The 14,815-nt window shown below is 37.9% G+C and overlaps 1 protein-coding gene and 2 pseudogenes across 1 annotated transcript; all 3 read left to right on the top strand.

Moving 5' to 3' along the window:
- The first annotated feature begins 2,209 nt into the window (after positions 1 to 2,209).
- LOC117189405 lies at positions 2,210 to 3,822 on the top strand (annotated as a pseudogene).
- Positions 3,823 to 9,626: 5,804 nt separating this feature from the next.
- On the top strand, positions 9,627 to 14,384 carry LOC117185940 (annotated as a pseudogene).
- LOC117191849 (splicing factor YJU2-like) lies at positions 14,298 to 14,813 on the top strand. Its single transcript, XM_033396615.1, has one exon. It carries the CDS (start codon positions 14,334 to 14,336, stop codon positions 14,796 to 14,798), a length of 465 nt encoding a protein of 154 aa, XP_033252506.1. The 5' UTR covers positions 14,298 to 14,333; the 3' UTR covers positions 14,799 to 14,813.
- Positions 14,814 to 14,815: the final 2 nt, after the last annotated feature.

Here is a 14,815-nt window from a genome sequence, read left to right as displayed (position 1 = left end):
TATAAAATTATTTAAAATTTAATAGAATTAAAAATATAATTATTTTACAATAATAATAATAAAATTATTAACATTAATTAAATATTTTTTATAAATTAAAAAAAAATTAATTAATAATAAAATTATTAATATTAATTAAATATTTTTATAAATTAAAAGAAAGTTCATTAATAATAAAATTATTGATATTAGTTAAATATTTTTATAAATTAAAAGAAAATTCATTAATAATAAAATTATTGATATTAATTAAATATTTTTATAAATTAAAAGCAAATTCATTAATAATAAGATTTCTCCTATTTTTTTTTTTTTTCTTTTAAATTTACAATTTATATAATATTATTTATTATATAAATTTACAATTTATATAATATTATTTATTAAATAAATTTATATTTTATTAATATTTCATGAATTTTATTTTTATAATATTATTAAAAATTTTTTATATACTAGTTCTAGATTAATAGATAATATATATATATATAAATGTTTAATATATTATTATATAGTTAACAATTTAAATAAAAAATTTCGCAATCCAAAAATTACTACATAACATGTAAATAAGATAATTGTTAATAATTTATCTAACATTTCTTTTATTTATATATATATATATATATGTTTATTAAATTATTATATATTTATATATTTATATATAGTTGATGATTTATATAACATATATATATATATAGAAAAAAAAAATTATTTAATTATTTTTTTTTATTTAAAAATTTGTATACTAAAATGTATTATTAATTAAAAAACTAATTATTTTTTAATTTTGTAATTTACAAAAAAAAATAATAGAACAAAAAAAAAAAAAAAAATAGGAGAAATCTTATTATTAATGAATTGCCTGATGAAAAGGGTCACCTTGATAGGGTGGATTATGTAGTATACTGCATTCATTGACAGGTTTTATTGTTTTTTTTTATAAAGACTTTATATTTAATAGAATTAAACTATTTCTAAAAGTATCAAAAACTTTTGTGCATCATACACCAAAATATATATATTTATATTAATTTTAAAAAGATAAGCTAATTAAGCTACTGGGTTCATACCCCTTTTATAAAGGTTATAATCCTTTTTTTTTAATTTTTAATAATTCTTCAAAAATTTTATTTTTAACAATTATAATTATCGGAACAATAATTACAGTTACATCTAATTCTTGGTTAGGAGCTTGAATAGGACTTGAAATTAATTTGTTATCTTTTATCCCCCTGCTAAGAGATAATAATAATTTAACTTCAACTGAAGCATCTTTAAAATATTTTTTAACCCAAGCATTAGCTTCAACTGTTTTATTATTTTCATCAATTATTTTAATATTAAAAAATAATATGAATATTGAAATTAATGAATCATTTACTTCAATAATTATTATATCTACTCTACTATTAAAAATAGGAGCTGCTCCTTTTCATTTCTGATTGAATAAATGCATTAATATTAATAACTTGACAAAAAATTGCCCCACTAATATTAATTTCTTATTTAGACATTAAAAATGTATTACTTATTAGAGTAATTTTGTCAGTAATTGTGGGAGCAATTGGTGGATTAAACCAAACATCTTTACGTAAATTAATAGCATTTTCTTCAATTAATCACTTAGGATGAATATTAATAAGTTTAATAATTAGAGAATCTATATGATTAATTTATTTCACATTTTATTCTTTTTTATCATTTATTTTAACTTTTATATTTAATATTTTTTAATTATTTCATTTAAATCAATTATTTTCTTGATTTATAAATAGAAAAGTTTTAAAATTTACTTTATTTATGAATTTTCTATCTTTAGGTGGATTACCTCCATTTTTAGGATTTTAACCTAAATGACTAGTAATTCAAGAATTAACATTTTGTAATCAATATTTTACATTAACAATTATAATAATATCAACATTAATTTCACTATTTTTTTATTTACGAATTTGTTATTCAGCATTCATGCTAAATTATTATGAAAATAATTGAACAATTAATACTCAATTTAATAATATAAACACAAATTTATATTTAATTTGTACTTTTTTTCAATTTTTGGATTATTTTTAATTTCTTTATTCTTTTTTATACTTTAAGGCTTTAAGTTAAATAAACTAATAGCCTTCAAAGCTATAAATAGGGGTAATCCTTTAAGCCTTAGTAAATTTTTACTCCTTCAAAATTGCAGTTTGATGTCATTGATGACTATAAGACTTTGATTAAGAAGAATAACTCTTATAAATAAATTTACAATCTATCGCCTAAATTTCAGCCACTTAATCGCGACAATGATTATTTTCTACAAATCATAAAGATATTGGAACATTATATTTTATTTTTGGAGCATGAGACGGTATAGTAGGAACATCTTTAAGAATTTTAATTCGAGCTGAATTGGGACATCCAGGAGCTTTAATTGGAGATGATCAAATTTATAACGTAATTGTTACAGCTCATGCATTTATTATGATTTTTTTTATAGTAATACCTATTATAATTGGTGGATTTGGAAATTGATTAGTTCCTTTAATACTAGGAGCTCCTGATATAGCTTTTCCACGAATAAATAATATAAGATTCTGACTACTACCACCTGCCCTTTCTCTTTTATTAGTAAGAAGAATAGTTGAAAGAAGAGCTAGAACTGGATGAACAGTTTACCCTCCCCTATCATCAGGAATTGCACATGGAGGTGCATCTGTTGATTTGGAAATTTTTTCTCTTTATTTAGCCGGGATTTCTTCTATTTTAGGAGCAGTAAATTTTATTACAACTGTAATTAATATACGATCTTCAGGAATTACTCTTGATCGTATACCATTATTTGTATGATCAGTTGTAATTACAGCTTTATTATTATTATTATCGTTACCAGTTTTAGCGGGAGCAATTACTATATTATTAACTGATCGAAACTTAAATACTTCTTTTTTTGACCCTGCTGGTGGTGGAGATCCAATTTTATATCAACACTTATTTTGATTTTTTGGTCACCCAGAAGTTTATATTTTAATTTTACCTGGATTCGGAATAATTTCTCATATTATTAGTCTAGAATCAGGTAAAAAGGAAACTTTTGGATCTTTAGGAATAATTTATGCTATATTAGCTATTGGATTATTAGGATTTATTGTATGAGCTCATCATATATTTACAGTAGGTATAGATGTTGATACACGAGCTTATTTTACATCTGCAACTATAATTATTGCTGTACCAACAGGAATTAAAATTTTTAGTTGATTAGCAACTCTTCATGGAGCTCAACTTTCTTATTCTCCAGCTATTTTATGAGCATTAGGATTTGTGTTTTTATTTACAGTTGGTGGATTAACAGGAGTAGTTTTAGCTAATTCATCTGTAGATATTATTTTACATGATACATATTATGTGGTAGCTCACTTTCATTATGTTTTATCGAGCTGTATTTGCAATTATAGCAGGATTTATTCATTGATTCCCATTATTTACTGGTTTAACAATAAATAATAAATTATTAAAAAGTCAATTTGTTATTATATTTATTGGAGTAAATTTAACTTTCTTTCCTCAACATTTTTTAGGATTAGCAGGAATACCCCGACGATATTCAGATTATCCAGATGCTTATACAACTTTAAATGTAGTATCTACAATTGGTTCTTCAATTTCACTTTTAGGAATTTTATTCTTTTTTTATATTATTTGAGAAAGTTTAGTATCACAACGACAAGTAATTTACCCAATTCAATTATGTTCATCTATTGAATGATATCAAAATACTCCACCCGCTGAACATAGCTATTCTGAATTACCTCTTTTAACTAATTAATTTCTAATATGGCAGATTAGTGCAATGGATTTAAGCTCCATATATAAAGTATTTTCCTTTTATTAGAAAATTAATGTCTACATGAGCTAATTTAGGTTTACAAGATAGAGCCTCTCCATTAATAGAACAATTAATTTTTTTTCACGACCACGCATTATTAATTTTAGTAATAATTACGGTATTAGTTGGATATTTAATATTTATATTATTTTTTAATAGCTATGTAAATCGATTTCTTTTACATGGACAATTAATTGAAATAATTTGAACAATTTTACCAGCAATTATTCTTTTATTTATTGCTATGCGTTCTCTTCGATTATTATATTTACTAGATGAAATTAATGAACCTTCAATTACACTAAAAAGAATTGGACATCAATGATATTGAAGTTATGAATATTCAGATTTTAATAATGTAGAATTTGATTCTTATATAATTCCAACAAATGAATTATCAAATGATGGATTTCGACTACTAGATGTAGATAATCGAATTGTTTTACCTATAAATTCTCAAATTCGAATTTTAGTAACAGCCGCTGATGTTATTCATTCATGAACAGTTCCAGCTTTAGGAGTTAAGGTAGATGGAACACCTGGACGATTAAATCAAACTAATTTTTTTATTAACCGACTTGGTTTATTTTACGGACAATGTTCAGAAATTTGTGGAGCTAATCATAGTTTTATACCTATTGTAATTGAAAGTGTTCCAGTAAATTATTTTATTAAATGAATTTCTAATAGAGTAAATTCTTCATTAGATGACTGAAAGCAAGTACTGGTCTCTTAAACCATTTTATAGTAAATTAGCAATTACTTCTAATGATATTATTATTATTAATGAATTTTCTTTTAATTTATAAAAAATTAGTTAAATCATAACATTAGTATGTCAAACTAAAATTATTAAATTTTTAATATTTTTTGATTCCACAAATAGCACCAATTAGATGATTACTTTTATTTATTGTATTTTCTATTACATTTATTTTATTTTGTTCAATTAATTATTATTCATTTATACCTTCTTCACCTAAATCTAATGAATTAAAAAATATTAATTTAAATTCAATAAATTGAAAATGATAACAAATTTATTTTCTGTCTTCGACCCATCAGCAATTTTTGGACTATCATTAAATTGATTAAGAACATTTTTAGGACTTTTAATAATTCCCTCAATTTACTGATTAATACCATCTCGATTTAATATTTTTTGAAATTCGGAAAAGCTTGCTTCTTTCTAATAAAACCCGAAACTGTTCGAGTACCGGGTATAAAAATATGCATAAAATTTGAATAAAATATGCATAAACTCAATCGAATTACTATAAAGATTAATATGCAAATGACGATGTTGATAGCCCTGCGATCTGCGCCAAACTTATCGTGGATGTCGTCGAACATCCTTGAGGTCCTCAGTGTGTTCAGGTGAATATCGTTGATAATTGAATCGATCAAATCGCGGATTCCCGTAGCTTCATCCAGAAGCATTAACCTTACGCTAGCGAGGCTTTTAAATACTGGCAGAAAAGCGAGTGCCATATGTTTCATGATCAAGTCTTTTATATGTTTGAGGCAGGCCAGCCCGCTTAAAGGGATTAGATAAGTTTTGTCCATAATAATATTCTTCATCCCTTCGACAAAGACTGTAGAATTAGGAATCTAGAAATTGCACTGATTATAATTAAGTGTTCAGCTCTGTGGGTTCTGTGTAGGGAAAAGATAGTACCAGGTCGAAGTGCAGGCACTTTGAAACATCGTATGTCGTATGTCATGGTTGAACTTATAGCATTTTGGCAAATGGTACAAAGCATAAGCAGCGTATCTGGGATCTCGTTTCTGGCCCCGCAAACCTGAAAAGGCGAAAAGGTTAGGGCAGAGCTTTATCGCAGACTATCCATCCGATATCCGATGAGAGAAATTCTCTGGCTCTAGTAGTTACCATCTCTAAGCTGGGACCCAAGCAAACGGATATCCTTCTCTAAGTCATCAACTTGTGACATTATCATAAGTGCTCTCGGCATGTTGACCAAGATGCGCTCCATTTCAATCAGCGCATTGCTCTCGGAAGTATCTCCCACGTCCAGCAATATGTGATTACTTGCGGCTATGGAGACAGATGGAGGGTGGAAGATGGAAGGTATATTGTTTCCGAGTCGAACTCACAACTTAGTTGTTCATCGAGGTGGGCCTCCAGTCAAACCTAGCCATTGACAATGCCAAATGCAACAGAAGCTTCCAGCAGAAGTCCTTACCAATCCAATTAGCTGCAGTCTGGGTCTGGGCTTTATGCACTTGTATTTAAACATACATCGAAACATTTGAAGAGAATTTATTGCTCATCCATTATTCGCTTTTACGGCCATACGAGCGTCGAGTGTAGAAGGCGTTATCAGTCGACTCTGATTATATTCTGTCGATAGTAGCTCAGCAACTTGTTCGCCGTATTCGTCAGCCTGTAAGCGCTAAATGGTTATTATTGGCTTATTTGGGGTTTTTGGGAATGGAGTGGAGTGTCAGCCTGTCAGCCCTGTGCGCAGTGATTTGTTTAAACTCCCAACGACTCGTTGGGCGGTTTGACTAGTTCCGCGAAGGGAGATAACGAATATGTCGGAGTGCCATTAATAAGTATCGAGAAATGTAATTCATTTGCCTTAAGTATAAACGTATCTTCCGCTGCCACCGTTGAGTCGATGTGACAACGAAATTTAGTAATTAGTGCTGCCGTTTTTGCAGTTTCTGTTTGATTAAAAGTCGACAGCAGCAATGATGATATACATACATATATGTGTCCGTATATCTAGTTTCCATAAAATGAACCTGGGGGAGGCGTGATAAGAATACGGCAGAGCCGAAGGCCCTCGTTAATCGCATTTATTTGAATCCATTTTCGATCGAGTCATTTATTTTTAAGTCCGATCAACCGTATGCACATACATACTATTTATTGGTTGTACAAGCAGAGGTAGATCACTATCAGGGATGTATCTGCTGGCCACTTGGCGCTCATCTCAAGTGCCTTGATAATACATTCTTTCACAATCCAGCCATTCCCATTCTGCACCCGACATCGGTCGCGCTTCGAGCTCCCAATCTTTTGTATTATTCGCTCTTTCGAAATATAGGCGCCTCCCTCCCCCGCACTTCATTGATTAGCTTTCTTGGATATCTCGACTTTGACCTCGTTCCTTGTTTACATTTTCTCACTTCGTTGCATTGTTGCGCTGCACTGTGGGCCAGCGACCCCATTTTTCGACGTTAATTCGAAAAAATGCATGTCAATGAAACTTAATTTTAATTTAACATTTAATTAGTATATACATTAATTAAAAAAAAATCAAAAATCTTTTTTGTTTTAATGCATCCTTGGCCTTTTTGCAACGTTTTAAAGTCAGCTGTTTGATAAGCTGCAATCGATAGTAAAAAACGCGGGAAACTGTTTATTTACTTTGACAGCTTACCAAATTGAAACTAAGTTCAAAAACTGAAATCAAAGTAATGGAAAAGAAAGGCCAGGGTATGTAGAGTTATTATATTAAACAAGTTTGTGCTCATGTTTTTGAATATGTTTTTGTGTGTATTAATTTGTGTCGTCCAAAGGTAGAGAATACTTAACCAATGTGCCCGTCTCTTATGGTCAATAACTAATTTTGTGCGCAATTGTGCGAGAAAGTAATTATGTAATATTGTAGTGCAAGCTGTGTATAAAATAATCCTAAAACTTGTTTTTGCGCCATTTTGCGCCGGTGTGCGCATTTTAATTTATTTGTAGGTGAGGTGGAGTTCACTTATGAAAAGCTGCTCAGTATTTACATTGAGAATAATCGAAACGCCGCAGCACTTTCGAGTTGGATTTTCGAAGAACTGAAGGCCTACAAAATAAGCACGGAGAAAAAACTTTTTTGTCAGCGATCCAATGGTTTTTGACCAATCCCTTTTCGCGACAACAATGGTTCCTCTCAAATTAATGGATGATATTGGAAATATATTGTGGCTATATCGTACTCCTCAGTCTATTAGATTTTGTAGGCCAATCAAACTTGAATTTGTTAAAGAGACTAAAGACCATATTATCGAAGAAAAAAAAAATTTGGACGATCAAATTAAAGATTTATCTTCATATGTCTGCACATTTATAAATGGAAGAAACATAAGAGTAAAATATAATCTGCATATGACACTTTGAGACGGGAAAGTTTTGAACATTTTGACTGAAACTAAATCTTGCCAATTATGTCCCATCTGTGGAGCAAGTCCAAAAGATTTCATGGAAAGTGGAAATATGGATTCACCGAAATTTAAGCCTAGACATGGAACATTACAATATGGCATGAGTCCACTTCACGCATGGATTCGATTTTTGAGTTTGTTCTTAAAATTGCTTATAGAACTGGACTCGAAAAATGGCAAGTTAGAGATGAAAATGGAAAAAAAGAAATGGCGAAAAAGAACAAGCTCATACAAGAGAAGATGTGGAGGAATATGGCTCTACATGTCGACAAGCCTAAACAAAATGGAAGTGGAAACACCAACGACGGCAACACAGCAAGAAAAGCCTTTTCAAAACCTAAGCTATTCGCTCAAATCTTAGGTCTTGATGAGTCTCTCATCACATATTTTCAAAATATTTTAATTGCGATTTCCTGCCAGCTGTCAATTGATGCAAAACTATTTAAAAAATATTGTCAAGAAATAGTTACACTATATATGTCCTTGTACTCATGGTTTCCGATGTCGGCAACAGTTCATAAAGTTTTAATTCACGGTTTCCAAATAATAGAAGCATCAGTACTGCCAGTAGGTGTTCTTGGAGAAAACGCTTCGGAAGCACGCAATAAATACTATAAGAGTGACAGACGATTACATGCTCGAAAGGATTCACGACGCAACAATATGACAGATGTTTTCCAAAGAGCAATGGATTCCTCTGATCCTCTTGTATCGAGCATCTATCTGACAAAAAGATTGGGTGGAAATAAAAAGGATCCATTGCCGATCCATTGAACTTTTAGAAACACCAGGTTTTGAAAATATTTTTTATAACAATAATGCTTCCCTAGAAACTGATACTTATTCTGGTATGTGTGAAAGTGACGAATCGGATTCCGATAATGAAAATTCATTTTCAATAGAAATAGATGTAGAAGAAGATTAATAATAAATTCGTTGTACTTTGAAAAACTTCAACATTCATCCCCCTCTAAGTATTAAGTTTAAGTGTAAAAATATAAATTTTTAAGAATTTTAATAACATATTCTATTATAATGGACTACGTGTTAAAAATCAATATTAGCGAATCTTTTTTTTTATGGGCGTTTGGTGTGGGCGTGGTCGGATCGGTCTAAAATTAAGATATATATATATACACGTCGATAATATTTTGTGTACAAAATTTGAAGTCTCTAGCTTTATTATTTTAATTTACGTCAAAAAATGGGATCGCTGGCCCACTGTGCGCTGGTCAGAAACCTGCAGGCGATGATCCGGACCTAACAAGGTTCAGCGTCCAAAAATCTTTGATAAATCACACCTTTCCTCCGCCTGCCTCCCCACCAACTGCACATACATGCACATTGAACCCTTTATTATTTGTTATTATAAATAACAGAATGCACACATACGCACACAAATGTTTGTGTGGAAGTCAAATTATTTGCAGTTGGGTGAGGTTAATGATTTACGGAAATCCCCGGGCTAACCGGTTGTACGTACTCCTCGTGCCAACATGCAAAATAAAAATGTTATATTTAATAATTTATAATTAATAACCACCCAAAAAAACTTCCACAGCATCCGCAACCGATACAATGTGGCCCTAAGATGGACAGCTATCAATGGAATCCAGCACTCACGATATACGGACTCATCCTTCTGCTGCTGTTAGCATGGACCCAGGCGCAGACTGATCAGTACCTCCTTCGACGATCAGGAGTTGGCCGACAGTGAGTGTTCGGTATGCTGCAGTATCCTAACAGTATCTAACATTCCGCTGTGGCTCGTTCCAGAGGTGGAAATCAATATTGTCTCGACGGCTTACACACTTAGCTTCAGCATCGCCGTTGGGGACACAGACTATACCATCGAGAGCATCACTTGCCGCAACGGAAGCGGGAAGGAGACCAAGGCGAACGAGGCCAATGTGTGGTAAGCAGAGATCGAGCAGAGGGAGAGTCTGTCCTCAAGCCGATACTGGCATGTTTTCCCTTGCAGCGAGAGTCTCGATCCATGCACCTTCTACACGTGTGTAGTCGCGCTGCGGCCCATCGACAACAACCCGCCGACCCATGACCAGACGATCTACGCCTACACCGAGTACAAACGTGAGAGAGACCAGCCCGATGGCTTCAGACATGTCTTGATCCTCATGCCCTCCTGCATTTCCTCAATTTCAGAACCCAGGACGGAAGTGACAAACGTGCAGCCCACCGCCAACACCATCAAAGTCACCTGGCAGACGAACGACCGCGCCTGTGTCGAGGCCTTCGAGATCACGGCCAAGGCGTCCGAGTACTCCTACACGACGCAGCAGCTGAGCGAGAAGAGCACCTACACCTTCAAGGACGTCTATGCCTGCCTGGCCCACACCATCACCTTGACGACGCGCAACAATGCTAGTGTCGTGGTGGACACAAGCTCGACCGAGGTGGAGACGCTCTACTCGGAGCCAGGCGACCTCTCACTGAACATCACTAACTTGGCCAACGGCATAACGGTCATCAAATGGTTGGATCCCACGGAAAAACACTGCATCGCCAACTACACTTTCAAGTGGAAGCGAGACGACTGCGAGCAGGAGAACGACCAGCAGCCGGAGGAGACGACCACGGATCTGCCAAGCACCATGACCACATTGGATACGGATTATGACATGGAGACAAGCGAACCAACAGAACCAGTGGAACCAGCAGAACCACCCGAAAACAGGAACAGAGGTAAGTATTTGTTGGGGTATTGGACACAGAGTACTTACACCTACAATTTCTTATCGGGCATTCCCTTGGGCTATCCCCAGTTGAGTGCGAGTGGAGTGACAATTCCGATAACTGCAAGCTGAGAGAATATCAGCCCACCGATCTGCAAGGATGAGAGCCGCATACCTTCGAGATCTACATCAATCAGAACGAAACATCCAAGGCATCCCAGCAGTTTACATCCGCCGAAAAGAGTAAGTTGGCGCCAAGGAATCACCCACCCCAGCTCCTGATCATTCTTCTCTAGCGGCCAGCGCTGTCTCCGACCCCGTTCACAGCAATAACTTGACAGAACTTCGATGGATGTGGTCCGAGACCCAGAATCATCCCAAGTGTGTGGCCAACTATAGCGTGCAGCTGACGGGACCCACACAACGACTCAACGAGACACTTGAGGTGGTGACTGAGGAAATGGTGGCGGTCTTCGATAACCTCGATCCGTGTGGCGTCTATATAGTGGAAATTGTGCCGGTGATGCTGAATGGAAGCTTCGGTGCCACGTATCAGTCGGAGGCCACCGTCAGCGAAGATCGTAAGTCGATGATTGCGATAGCGAAGGCCTGTCGATTAAACTTTTTCGGTTAGGGCCCTCGCAGATCCTGGAACCCGTCGTCCTGCCCGGCTCGTACTCTCTTGAGATAAGCTGGCTGACGCCCGCATATGCGAACTTGTGCATCGACGGGTACCGCCTCTCCGGCTGGATGGAGGACAACAATGAGGTGCTCAGTGCGACCACCAAGAACACGTCCGTGACCTTCAACGATGGCCTGCTGGCCTGTCAGATGTACACCATACAGGTCATACCCTATACCCGGGAGAATCTGGACGGGGATCTGCGACAGGAGGTGGTGGAGACAACGGCTGCCGTAGTGAACTCTGATAAGGTGAGAGATCTATAGAGGTCTAACTGCCGACTCTGACTGTGTTTGATCCCTTTGAATCCGCACAGATAACCCTGCAGATGGGGACCAACGGAGCCGCCTCGCACAGCCTGACATTAATTGCCAACAATCAGGACTACAACAACACCTGCCACCTGCGCACCAGCGCCAAGGTGCGCTACACATATGGGGAGCGGTACGTGGAGGGGTACACAAAGACAGGTATGTGCCAGAATACGGCGCAGCACCCAGATCACGCTTTCATCTTCTCATTCCCTGGCTTTCCAAGGATTCCAGGCCCAGATCAGCCCACTGTCGCCGAACACCGCCTACTTTTGCGACGTGATTCTGTACAATGATTGATTCTGTACAATACCCTGGAGAACACCCACACGCAGAACTACTGTAAGCGATGCAAATGAATCACTTTCTCTCGATCTCTTGCTAAGTAAATCCATTCGCTTGCAGTTCCCGAGCAGCCAGAGAGCGTGAACTTCTCCCAGGCAGCGTGCAGAGCCTGCTGTTCACCTGGAATCCGCCCACCTATCTGAACGGCCCCATCAAATACTACCAGGCCTATCTGATGCGACATGAGCCCGACTACTTTGTGCCCGAGGACTGCCCGGAGGTCAGCGAGAACCCCAGGTCGGAGACCAAGGGCGATCTGACCGTCAACTTTACTGAACTGTCGCCGGGCATTCGGTACATGATGCAGGTTGCTGCCCAGAACGATTTTGGCATGGGAGAGTATACCTCGCTGATTATTGGCATCACTCTGCCCACGGGTAAGTTAGCCCGGGTCAAATGCGCGTCAGTGCCAACGAGACAAGTCACCCAACGAGATCGGCCATCGTTCGACTTCCGGCGGATATCCAGAGCTCCGAATCGGGCAACATCACCTACATCGCCTTGCTGCTCTCGCAGAAGAAATGTGCCGGAACGCCGACGCTGGGCTCCGCCTTGGTCAATGCAGCCTCGTCGTGGCCAGATGTGCAGTCCTATGAGACGGCAGGCGCAGATGGCTCTGTGAACTGCGTCTTTCAGTATCAGACGACGGAAGAACGCTGGAACCCGAACGCAGGCAGCAGAGAAAGGGGCTCCGACGACGAAATCATCTTCACCATCGGCGAGGACAAGTGTCCGAATGGCAAGCGGTACTGCAATGGTCCGCTCCTGGCAGACACGCAGTACCACATGGTGGTGCGTCTGTTCACCAAGTCGGGATATCGCGACGCGGCCCTGCTGGAGTTCAAGACGGATGCGGCCATCAAGGTGACACTGATCCTGATCAGCGTCTGCTCCTGTCTGCTTCTGGCCTTTGTGCTGGGACTCGCAGTGATCTGGGTGCGCAAGCGTCTAGCCTGGTAGGTGCCGGCCTGATGCACCACAACCAGAAGCTGATTCGTTTTTTCCCCACAGGCATCGGGACTCTGGTCAGGGTATTGAGGATCCTTTTGGCAACGTGATCGCGAAGAACTTTGCCATTTTCTACGCAGAGGTGGCCAAGCCGGAGAAGTTGGCCCGCGAATTCAAGGAGATAACCGTAGTGGCCCTGGAGCTGAGCTACTCGGCCTCCGAGCTGGGCTGCCACAAGAATCGCTATGCGGACATATATCCATGTGAGTGAGGATCGCTATCCCCTTTGGGCTTAAAGCTTAAAGCGTCTTAAAACCGAATTTGATTTCTATTAACAGATGACATAGATGCGGAAGGATCGGACTATATCAATGCCTCCTTCATAGATGTAAGTGCTTGGATTTTTGCCCTAGTATTTGCTGTCACCTAACCCGCAATTTCATAGGGACACACCCGCAAGAAGGAGTACATTGCCACCCAGGGACCGAAGCCGGAGAGCCTCATGGACTTTTGGCACATGATTCTCCAGTACAACGTTCGAATCATTATCCAGGTGACCCAGTTCCGAGAAGGCAATACGATGAGCTCCAATCTAAATCGTATTCAAATCGAATTGAAACATAAATCGAATCCAAAAACAGATAAAATGCCACGAATACTTCCCGTACAACATGCGCGGACTGACGGTGACCGTCAAGTGCAAGGAGTACTTTGAGCTCTACGATCAGACCGAGCTAACTGTAGTGCACGATAAGTACGGTCTGAAGGAGAAGGTCGTGCACTTATACTTTAAGATGTGGCCCGATTACGGCTGTCCCGAGGATCCCATGCACCTGATTGCCTTCGTAAAGAAGGTCAAGTCAGAGCGACGTCCCAGCTATTCACCCATCGTCGTTCATTGCAGTGCGGGCGTGGACAGGACCGGGACCTTCATTGGTCTCGACTTGATTATGCAGCGCTTGAAGAGCGAGTCGAAAATCAACATATTTGAAACGGTCAAGAAGCTGCGTTTCCAGGTAGGTCGTCTATTTCATCTGATGTGATCCGAGAGCGTTTTTCTCCATGCCAATCCGTTTCAGCGCATGAAAATGGTGCAGACGCAGCAGCAGTACACATTCCTTTATGCCTGCACCTATGAGCTGGTGAAGCACAAGATTCCGCGGGCACACCTTTCAGCGAAAGGTTCTTAATGTAAGTCTTAAATACATTTACGGTACTGTGTTAAGCCGACGACTAATTCCAATGCATTGCAGAAATACTATCCCCCGGACTTCGATCCGTCGAAGATTCCGCGGATGAAATTGGCCAAAAACCGTCAATACACCGTTCGACTAATGGCCCCGTTCAATATGCGATGCGAGACCTGCGGCGAGTACATCTACAAGGAAAAGAAGTTTAATGCGCGCAAGGAGGATGTGGAGCACGAGACGTACCTGGGCATACGCATCTACAGGTTCTACATCAAGTGCACCCGATGTCTGCAGGAGATCTCATTCAAAACAGATCCGCAGAACACCGACTACGAGATCGAGGCGGCAGCCACGCGGAATTTCATGGCCCTGAAGCTGGCCGAAGAGCAGGCCCGTCGCGAGCTTCAAGAGGAACGCGAGGAGGAGGCGAATAATCCCAAGAAAATGCTCGAGAATCGCACCGAGCAATCGCGCAATGAAATTGAAATGCTGGAGGGGTCTCGAGGAGCTGCGCGACCTGAACCGACGACAGCAGACCGTAGACTACACAACAATGCTGCAGCAATATAATACGGGAGAAACGGAGG

This window comes from Drosophila miranda, assembly GCF_003369915.1.
Source record: "Drosophila miranda strain MSH22 chromosome Y unlocalized genomic scaffold, D.miranda_PacBio2.1 Contig_Y1_pilon, whole genome shotgun sequence".
Taxonomy (NCBI): domain Eukaryota; kingdom Metazoa; phylum Arthropoda; class Insecta; order Diptera; family Drosophilidae; genus Drosophila; species Drosophila miranda.
The sequence above is the reverse complement of the archived record's forward strand: the minus strand, read 5'-3'. Positions and strand labels throughout refer to the sequence as shown.

Excerpts from the sequence above, each read along its gene's own strand:
- LOC117191849 (XM_033396615.1), top strand. The coding sequence starts at position 14,334 with ATGAAATTGGCCAAAAACCGTCAATACACCGTTCGACTAATGGCCCCG.